We start from the raw sequence: 10,982 nt of genomic DNA, 5'->3' as shown, positions 1-10,982 counted from the left end.
GACCTTATGTTGGTGTGTGGCATGTTCATACCACAGCATTTGTTTACCCCTGTCTCATAAATACAGAAAGTAGTGCTTCTGCTTTGCATCTCAGATTTGATATATTTAGATGTTCTATATTCTGTGTTTTAAAGGAGACTCATGTAGAGAGTACACATATATTGAGTGATACATAACCCGGGGCCTACCTGTATATAAAGGAATTACTATTTGAGTGTATTTCTGCAGGCCGCATTGACTGTTGGCATTATAAACTCACATTCAGCAAAGACAATGGTTCTGAACCTGAATCATCGCAGTAAATATCCCGTGCTGATTAAAGTTCTCTATTTAATGCTGACAAGAGTCGGTTCAGTGCTCCTTATTAGTTCCGTGGTGCCGTTGTTGTTTTTGTTTTTAATAACTCAGCCCTCTTGCCTAATTGGCAGGATGATGTGGCTGTGAGCACAGCTCTTTGAGCGGCTCTGTGGGCGAGGCGGGCGAAGACGGGACCTACCCCATGTGCAGGGATTTTTGTGTGACCAGAGGAGACTGAGGGCTTGAGAACCACCACAAACACTGAACTAGAACGACTGAACGACTCCCACAAAGTTGCGCAGAGCGACAGCATGCCAAAGGTCTTAGCTGCATAGCTGAATTTCATGGCTGGTGTTTAGCTGGATTACAGTACTGGGGTTTAGCTTTTAAGATGTTTTGTTTGTACCTGTTACTGCCCCTGACTTGTTCACTCCGGTTCAGCCAAAATACTTGGAAGGTCCTGTGAAGGAGACCAAGAGGTCTTTCTTTAGCTAAACATGATTCCAGAAGCAGTATTTCCTTCTATCCAAAAAATCTACAACAAACTCTTATTGTCAAACAGGCCCATCAGTGACCTTTGCTGGGTTAAAATTTAGATGTATGAGTATGTTTACCTGGGTGTGGTCTGGGGCGGCCTGTAGGTGGCGCTGTGAGTATGTGTGCTTGTCCCCCAGGTGCTGGCGACCGGCCTGAGTGGGCTGTACTCCTCCCTCCCCACCAGGCTGGAGGTGCAGAGCGAGGACTGGCACTGCCTGCAGCGGGAGGACTGGCAGCAGGTGCCCGCTCTCGTCCAGTTCCTCAACTCCCTGGAGTTCTGCAACGCCGTCATCCAGGTGAGGCCCCTCGCCCAGGTACAAATACGCTCACTGAGTCTGTGCACAGTTCCCACGGTCCTGTCCTTTCCTGAAAAGTTAGAAAAGGCATGGAAAACGGTCAGATATCCCACCGTCCTTGAAATGTCATGAAAAATGGCCCAAATCTAATAATAAAAAAGATCCAGCTCCCAAGTGCCTCAGTCAGTGAAGGCACTTGCTGTCAGTGCAAGCTGAGCCTGATGGCCCAAGATTTCTTGAGACTGAATATTGGCTTTGTCGTCAGCCAGCTATGACCGGGAGTTCACAGCAGTGGGACATAATTAACTTCATCCCACCAATTAGTGCCTCCTAGCAACTAGTCAGGCAGCTAGAAATTGTTGCCATCAGTGAGATGAGCCAATCGTCCAGTAGGTATTGGCACTCCTGTAGCACACTGCTGGACTTAGAGTTGTGTAAAATAGCTTGGCTACAGGTGAGTGCAGATTTCACACACTAAACTTCAACACTCCCATGTGTGAATGTGGCAAGGTGTTGCAGTGAGGCAGGGGGAGAAAAAAGTAAAATTATGTTGGCTGAATATTGGCTATTTTGCCAGCTTGTGCATAAAACCCACAAACCAAAATAGTGTCTGGTTTGTGCTGTTAAGAACACCCACATCTGGGTATTCATCTGAACACCTACACCCAAAATACATTGAACGTGTGGTGTCTCAAATAAGTACTTCCATCTGAAATTCCATCTCCAAAATAGCACAATTTCTCTAGAAATTGACAAAAAATAATATTTGAAAATCTGTATCTCTGAAATGTAATTGAAAAGGCATGGCAAATGTAAATCTGATTTGAGTGTTAATCCTGAGACTGCATACCTGAATGCCATTTTTACTTAGTATGCCATGTATAAACTGTGTGAAATGCCTCTCAGTGTTGTCCTGGCTGCACTAGCCAGGTTTTACGGGCAGGATCTCAGTGTGAAATGGGATTCAGGCTCCGCTGTTTCTCCCCAGGTAGCTCATCCCACCATCAGAGACCAGCTGGTGGGCTACATCTACAACGGCTTCCTGGTGCCTGTACTGGCCCCCGCCCTGCACAAGGTCAGTGTGAGTGTGTCCACATCTGACACCCACTATAGCTCTGGAGATTCAGTCGGACAATCTGAATGCTGTTTGTAATTACTATGTGACACAGAAAATGAGCAATGCCAAATTGAAGCAGATGGCTTAACTAATCGCACGTCAGCACTGGCCACATAAATCATTCCAGTGTAGTTTCTGTGGGGAGACCGTTGCTCAGTGTATCTCATCCACACCCACCCTGTCCTCTCCGCCAAGACAAGCCATCACTTCCATTATAATGTACCGCCTACACACTCAGTCCATTCTGACTCGTTCTGACTTTCTGTAGATGTTGAAGAACCCATAGCATAAGTCACGTGTACGGGGGGGCTCCGCAACATTCTGGAAAAATTCCTAGTCTGGCCATCAAATCATGCACCAGTGTAATTGGCTAAATAAATTACCCCTATTCCACTCAGCCTCAGCTGATGTTTCTCTGGTGAGCACTCTTGTGCAAAATGGCTGCTGCGCACCATAGATTATCAGTGGTTTAGGTGAGTCCCGCCACTCCGCTGTCAAGTGCTTTGAGCTCTATGAAATAGGCTGTATAAAAGTGCTCCATTATCGTCGCCATCGTCGTCACGGTCACCGCTGCTACCGAAAACATGCTCCGGTGAGCGCTGAGCGCCGCTCTGTCGCCGCCCCGCTTCCAGCTGACCTTCGAGGAGGTGATGACGACCACGGCGTACCTGGACCTGTTCCTGCGCAGCGTGACGGAGCCCGCCCTGCTGCAGACCTTCCTCAGCTTCATCCTGCTCCACCAGCACGAGAACGTGCACATCCTGGACACGCTGGTCAGCCGCATCAACACGCCCTTCCAGGTCAGCGCGCCGCCAGCGTCAGCCATGATCACTGCCTACCTGCGCGAAATACAGTGCGCAGAAAGAGTAAACACATCTGGACTTTTCAGTCCTCTGCACAGTTATTTCCATTGAATGGTGCCCTGATATTCAGTCATGCTCTAAAATCAAACATAAAAGTTAACTTTAATAGACTTGGCTTTTAAGATAAAGATGCATCCCTCAGGGCTCTGTTTCTAATTATTTAAACGAATATTTGAAATGTCAATATCAAAGAAAAGAGATTGTTGCCAAAGCGAGGCACTGTTATGATCTAATTAGTCTCAGAGACTGATATTAAAGGGTTTTGCTTCTGTAGATGGATATATTGAGTCATGTTTAATTTGTACAGCTTGTGGAGTGTTTGAAGAGCTAAATTATCGTCAAAAGGAACGTGTCAAGGAAAAGGTTTTGTGTTAGAGCGCTTTCCACGCTCACTCAAGTGAGACACTCATATTAAAGTGTTATTGGATTTGTGGGGCCTAAAATTATGGCTCACCTTACTAAGCAGGCAAACACGGAACACTTGTCCCTGTATTAAGTGAGAGTCTTTTGGCCCTGTAATAGAAAATGGAATTTGCTGAAGTAGTTCTCAATGTGGTCTGATGGAACAAGAAAACAGTGGTTAATATTTACTAGCATCTTAGACATCTCCTAAACCAAAGTTTCAGGGTGGGTCTGTCTGTGACAGTGTGGTACTACAGTGTATATACAGTGTGGTATATTAGAAATTTGTTTCTATAAACTATATATTTGAGTGAAGGCAGTACAGTATGTTGTTGGAAGCCTTGTTTCCGTGCCCTCTGACTGGCCTCTCTTCTTCCAGCTGGGCACGGTCTCCCTGGCACTGTTCCGCACTCTGATTGGTTTATACTGTGAAGATGTCATGCTGCAGCTCATCCTGAGGTAAGCACTTCCTGTTTCCCCTCAGCAACTCCTATCAGATGACAGCTGTGTCAGATCCTCAAACACAACATTAAAAAAACCAAAAATGTAATAATGTGGTTTTAACAGCAAATCTTTCTGTAAAATTTATCATACAATAGACACACAATCTTTTCTGCCCTTGGTGTTCTGGTTTAGGATGTGATGAGTGAAAATGGTAATCGGCACCTTGGTGTTGACACTGTGCAACACCGTGCCCCCATCCCCTCCCCCCCATCCTCTCACATAGACCCCTCCCCCACACTAACGTGATTGGCTGTGCCGCTCCTCCAGGTACCTGATTCCCTGTAACCACATGATGCTGAGCCAGCGCTGGGTGGTGAGAGAGAGAGACTGCTACTCTGTGTCCGCGGCTAAGCTCCTGTCCCTCACTCCTTCCTGCTATTCCGCCGAGCTGAGTCCGCCACCTCTGAGGCAGCAGCTGGACTACATCCTCTGGTCAAAGGGCACGGACAGGACACACACAGGAACCAATGGTAGGGGCCCAGTGCAGAACAGGAAGTATATAGCAGGTAATTCAGAAACGATTCCGAGACTCGTTGACTCAATTACTTTAAATTAGTTAGATAAATTTAATTTAATTAGTTAAATAAATTTAGTTGAAAAATCAGGATTTTATGTGTGATTCTTTCTACTGCAAATGCTGTGCAGGAAAAATATCACAGAGCAAATGGCAAAACCAGAGGGGGGGGGGACTACAAAGAGAAATACATTTACAATATGTACTGATTAATTTATTTGTCAGATACCCTTATTCTGGGTCAGATCAGTAATCAGCAAGTGCAGTAGAAACAGCAGCATAACATGCAATCACCAAAACATTCAACGCTGAGCTATGAGTACATGAGTGAGTTTTTAAAAGTGTGCTTTTGTGCTCGCTGATACCCTGCTCCAAGCTGCAGTAATTCAACATCATAATTGTACAGTTTTCTCAGCAGTGCTTAAGTGACAGGCTGTGCTGGGTGACACCCATTCTGGTTCCTCTGGATTTACAGCATGAGCGAGAGGCATTTTACTGTCAAAGTGCTGCGATCGCATGAGCACGCCATGCATGAGTAATCCTTTTAGAATGATACACTCACACTCACTCTCTGTGAATGTGGGCTTTTTGTTTGTTGCCAAAGGCAGGAATAAGATGCGCGGCGTTATTAACAAACATAATTAATTATTAACAAATTCTCATCTCCTGATGAGAATTTCTGCGGTGGTAATTACTGTTTTTGAATGAGTTTAATAAATTTACAGTTAGTGATGACAGAATTAAAATTGATTCATCTAAAACCTCCTTTAAGTTGTGTCCTGGTGTTCACGTAGTGCATGTTTCCATGCAGGACACAACAGTTCCAGTGTCTTGTGCAAGTCAATCGTGGAATATTGCACTGCGTTTTGGATTCTGTGATCTAGTGTCTGATGTATGGTAGTTAACTTGGCTTCCCTTGTGTAGTCAGGTTGCGCATTAACTTGTTGTAGGGCTTGAATAGTGTTTTGTTCACGCTCACTGATATGGGAGTGTTGTTAGCCTGGTCTGACACCTGTTGCCCATTTAACTTGAATGGATACACTTGCGTTCTTTTGTGCTTGATGTTGCTCTGGATAAGAGCATCTGCTAAATGAATGTAATGTAATCCAGCTCTGTGCATGTCTCTATTTCAGAAGCAGTTGATTCTCATTCAGAGGAGGGCTCAGAGCACTCCTGCATCATTGGTACAGAGGTTGTCATGGATGTCAGTTACCTGCACTACCTTTGCGACGCCCGCCGCAGAATAACCAGCTGCATCCAGGGGTGTCGGGTGTGGTCGGCCCTGTACGACGGCGAGAACCCCCCTCCGGAACAGTACCAACCAAGCTCTCTGGAGGAATCTGGGAAGCCGAGAGCTGCCCGCCGGCCGTCCAGGGGCCCCCCAGCACTCCAGCAGCCCTCGGACCTGGGCCCCCCATCTGTGGACCGGGCCAACCAGCTGGACCTGGAGTGGGACAACAGCTATGACACTGCCCTGTCCCCTGACGGTGACAACAGCGTAGCGGACGGCCGGCCCCCTGTCCCTGTCGAGCCGCCCCAGCACATACAGGAAATGAGGAAAAACGCCATCATGCTCATTAAGGGTTCTTACATCGAGGAGTCCGACTTCCAGGACGACGTCATGGTCTACAACCTGGTTGCACAGAAGGACGCCCAGGGTGTGCCAGTTGACCCCCCGGTGGAGACCGGAAGAGCAGAGGCAGATCCCAGCCTGCAGGAGCCACAGCCACCAATCAGCAACGGCCTGGGTGCCACCCTGCAACCAATCACCATGGAGGAGCAGCAGGAGCAGAGCAAGGAGGACTCTGATGCTCAGCTGGAGGCTGGCGGGGGACATTCAGAGCGCAACCCCGGCTCACCTGCGCCGATGCAGGACATGGACGACCTGATGTCCCAGTACGAGGAGCTGATCCGGACGCTGGGGGCGGAGTCAGGGAGCCCGGTGAAAACGCAGAGGGAGTTCCAGAGCCCTGTCACCCCGGTGGAGGAGGAGGAGCTGGATTTCTCCTCGTTCTCCCCTGAGACTCCGGAGCCAGAAAAGACTCCCTCACCATTTGGGTCGAAGAGCCGCACTGGGACCAGGATTCATGGGGTTCCTTTCACTGGTGAGACAGACACATCTGTACCCCACAGGAAGACCCCACAAAACTTACAGTACATGTACAGTACAGTACAGTACACTCTCTGGGTACAGTACATGGGGCGGCAGTGTAGCATAGTGTATGCATAGTGTAGCATAGTGGTTAAGGAGCAGGACTCGTGACTGAAAGGTTGCTGGTGTGATTCCCCACTGGGGCACTGCTGCTGTACCCTTGGGAAGGTACTTAACACTGAATTGCCTCAGTAAATATCCAGCTGTATAAATGGATAACATTGTAAGTCACTCTGGATAAGAGCATCTGCTAAATGCCAATAATGTATGTAATGTTTAGGGAGTGTGAAATGCTCACAGGATGTGGGTTTAGGGAGTATGAAGTACAGTACGTGGGTTTAGGGAGTATGAAATGCTCACAGTATGTGGGTTTAGGGAGTATGAAATGCTCACAGTATGTGGGTTTAGGGAGTATGAATTGCTCACAGTACGTGGGTCTAGGGAGTATGAAATGCTGACAGTACATGGGTTTAGGGAGTATGAAATGCTGACAGTACGTGGGTTTAGGGAGTATGAAATGCTGACAGTACGTGGGTTTAGGGAGTATGAAATGCTGACAGTACATGGGTTTAGGGAGTATGAAATGCTGACAGTACGTGGGTTTAGGGAGTATGAAATGCTCGGAAGAATCTGGCTGTTAGTGCTCAGAGTGTGTTTTCCCTGCCTCTGCTGATGTTGCTCTCGCGCTCTGTAGGCCCATTCGTCAGCGTGCTGCTGTCCCGGCTGGAGAACATGCTGGAGAACTCCCTCCACGTCAATCTGCTGCTGACAGAAATCCTGTCCCAGCTGGCCGCCTACCCCCAGCCTCTGCTGCGCTCCTTCCTGCTCAACACCAACATGGTGTTCCAGCCCAGCGTGCGCTCACTCTACCAGGTACTGTCTCTGCAACTCATGCACACTGACTCCCTCAAACAGGTACTGCACTGTACTGTGCGTGTGATTGATTCACATGGAGTCCCAATAACAGCTACTACACTGTACTCTCTCTGACTCACTCACACTGACTCTCTGCACTGTCTGTCTCTCTACTTCATGCGCATTGGCTTCCTCCACCAGGTGCAACACCAATTCAAAGTGGCTCCATGACTCACACTCAGCAAAGTATCCCCCAGGCTTGGAACGTTCCTCTCTCTCCCCCCCTCAGCCACTGATATGATTTGTAACCATTAATGTTGAAAAACCCCAAAGTTTGTTTACTTGTTATTGTTCTGAGCTGCTCAACTCCCCCGAGAGTCATGAAACAAGAACTAAACCTCACAGATGTGAAAGCAATTCCATATGAGTGCAAGCTGTTCTGCAAACATAACGGTGAAACAGAATTCCTTATTGATGCTAAACAAATCCCCAGTGAATATGTTACAGAGCAGCCGTTTCATGCATAATTCAAGACAAAGTATGTAAACAAGTAAATCAAATCTACTGAGCTGACGGTCTAAAGGAAAATAAAATATTTAAAGGGAGCGGTTTGAAAATATTAAAAAAACGGAACATGACGCGTGATGCCAATCACAGAAACTTAAATCTGCTTGATTTCAAAACACTCAATGCCGTAGCAGTCCCAGGGTATGACAGATTTCTATGAAGTAACTGCACTGATCTCAGTCCAGAGTGAGCTTGTTTCTTTCATTTGGTATCAGTATAGAATGCAATTCCTGTCAAGCCTTCTTAATATGCTGCCGAACATTTATCTGTTGGTGTTTGCATAGTGTGTATGTGTGTTGTGTGTTGTGTGGTGAATGTGTGCATGTGACAGCAGTAAGCAGGTGTAGTGAACCTTACACCTACCTCATCCGAGACAGCATGAAGCCACTGTCCCCGCTGCTCCCAGCACATTGACTCTCGCTGGAGAGCTCAGACAGACCTCTAGCCAACACATAGACATGCTCTCATCATCCTTCTCTGTCATACGATTGTCACACGTCATCTCAGCTGATGTGGGTTGGACACAGAGTCAGATCAGTTCAGTGAGTAATGCTATCAGTAAACTATCTCTGAGGATCAAGAGTTATACACAACAGCTAGTGCCACGGCAGAATGATTCAATAAGAGACAGTCTAGATGCACATCACTGCTCAGTGACTGTTTGATCACCACAACAGAAGAAATGTCTAGTAAAGCCAAAACATCGCGTTATTGCAGTAGCACTGCTCTGCCACCTAACCTCGGTCACTGTTCTGTAAAGGCTTGACTCTGCTCGTGGCAGCAGCGGACGTTATATCTTACAGCACAATAATATACACCACCACCATGTATGGCAAGGAAATTTAGGGTGGGTGCATGAATTAGTCCATGAAGTACCGATTCCTCACCCTGGTGGGAGCTAACTGCCAAGCGATGTGCTGTAAATGAAACCAGCCTGTGTGATTGTGTAGAAGAGTCACATGGTTAATCCAGGGACAGTATGGAAGACACCACTGATTATAACCCAGTGAAGCTCACCTGTTGATCTGGAAGACATATCAGTCAGTAGCCTTGCCTCCTCCTGCAGCAGGCATTCAGAATGAACTTTCAGTCATTGATATGCTGTGTGTCATCCTCAGGTACTTGCATCGGTAAAGAACCAGATCGAGCAGCAGGCCTTGACAAAGAAGGACTTTCCAGAGCTTCTGATGGAGGCACAGTATTGCCTGCTGTCCAGAGAGTCTGCCCTGAGGAGCCGAGGTGAGCTGTTTAGTAGATCTGAAGGCCCCCTTGAATTAGTTTGGCCATGAATGTGATTCACTATGCATCCTAACAGAGGAGAGAAGGCTTGTTTTCAGCCTTGGTACTCCTGCCATTGCAAGAGCTCTGTTCTGGCCTTAGCTCTCCTCTGTGAGATATGCAGCCTATGAAGAAGTGTACAGAGGAACACAGGGTATGCATTCAGCCACAAAGACAGGTTAGGGAGGTCTGTGCCAGTGTTTTGTGACTGGTTAACTCCCACCCTCATTATTTTATCTCCTGGTCACGTTTTCCTTCCTCTTCCAGACCTCCGACTGGAATCCCACAGTGGGGAGAATGGAGACTGGACATCAAACACAGACGTGGGCAGAAGTCAACTAATTCCTGACAGGGTCTTGAAGAATCCATCTGCCAATCCCAAGATCGCACCCCAGGACAGGAACAGTGTGTTGGCCACAGTCCTCTTCACGGAGTTCCTCAAAGAGCTGGCGGCCATTGCACAGGAACACTCCATCTTGTCACACATGCCGATGGAGGAGTAGCCTTTTAACAGATGTGCCTGTCTCTCTGTCTGCAATTTGGAAATACCTTCCTCTGTTCTTGGCACTACCTGATGAAGAACATACCTCTTTGGCGGACTTTTTCTGAATACTTTTCCTGACATTTTGAGTAGGGATGTAAAAATTTTCCTTAACCGTTCTGACCATTTCCTTTCTTATACAACAGGTCTTGATATGACATTACATGTCATATACACAACAACACATAAACGGCTGATTTAGCCACAGTGACTTGAACTGATAAGAATTGTATGCAAATATCCTTCCATGGTCAGTCTGACGGGGTCTTGATTTGTGATTCCAGATAGTATGACCTAGTTACAGGTCCTTGCTGAAAATCCCATAGTTAATAAGGCTCCAGGATGGGAGCTCTAGGTTCATCAACCAAAGACCAAAAGAGACACAGGACCACAAGGGGTCAGCTGATGTGGGATGTAATGCCATCGTCAGACCCCAGGTTTGTTCAGCATCAAGCAAAACATATTGATTGCTTCCCTTTCTTCAAAATGCCTGCCAGAGCCCAGCTCCTATTGTGATGGGTACCATATGGGCTTGAATCTGTTCCACTTTGTGGCCTTAAATGAATGGTGGTTGAGTGAAAAGCCTTTGTGTCCATCATGCCTTTGTGTGGATGCCATCAGTCTTGTCCCTGAAGCATGTCAAACCCTGCAGCTGCATCATCTGGAAGCCTGCACACGAGAGGCGGACATGGGAGAAGCGTTCCATCCTCACACATTCATTCTGCACTCTGGGTATGTCCACAGGATGCTTGTAGAGTCAGCAGTGTGTTGGGTTTATTTTCTATAAAGCTGTGGTTTTGAGAAGCATCAGATTCACTCGCATGCACAGGATTTAGCAATGGCAAAAGGGCCTTTGTGTGTGTCCGAAAAGAGCACAGATCCCTGGGAGATCCTGAGCCTCTTTTGGCTGAGCAATGAAGGTGCCGATGGCAGCTGAGAAAGATGTTATTACTGAAAAGCACAATCGTAATCAATCCTGCATTGGGTTTTGCGGAGCTAAAGCTAACGCTACGTGTACATTTCCATCAGCTGTGGATCCGCAGTGAAGAAAGGCACATA

At 47.1% G+C, this 10,982-nt stretch overlaps 1 protein-coding gene across 1 annotated transcript in view; it reads left to right on the top strand.

Annotated features, from left to right (window-relative positions):
- Positions 1-10,982, top strand: part of fam160a1a (family with sequence similarity 160 member A1a) — an 18,945-nt gene extending 7,963 nt beyond the window's left edge. The window contains exons 4-12 of the mRNA XM_036517428.1: positions 972-1,130; positions 2,119-2,205; positions 2,880-3,047; positions 3,892-3,971; positions 4,284-4,486; positions 5,664-6,635; positions 7,377-7,555; positions 9,223-9,343; positions 9,650-10,982. Of these exons, the coding sequence (XP_036373321.1) occupies positions 972-1,130; positions 2,119-2,205; positions 2,880-3,047; positions 3,892-3,971; positions 4,284-4,486; positions 5,664-6,635; positions 7,377-7,555; positions 9,223-9,343; positions 9,650-9,885 (2,205 nt within the window). The 3' untranslated portion in view covers positions 9,886-10,982. The remainder of the gene's footprint in view (positions 1-971; positions 1,131-2,118; positions 2,206-2,879; positions 3,048-3,891; positions 3,972-4,283; positions 4,487-5,663; positions 6,636-7,376; positions 7,556-9,222; positions 9,344-9,649) is intronic.

Source organism: Megalops cyprinoides, chromosome 22, assembly GCF_013368585.1.
Source record: "Megalops cyprinoides isolate fMegCyp1 chromosome 22, fMegCyp1.pri, whole genome shotgun sequence".
Taxonomy (NCBI): Eukaryota; Metazoa; Chordata; class Actinopteri; order Elopiformes; family Megalopidae; genus Megalops; species Megalops cyprinoides.
Note: the sequence above shows the minus strand (reverse complement) of the source record. Positions and strands in the feature narration are given on the sequence as shown.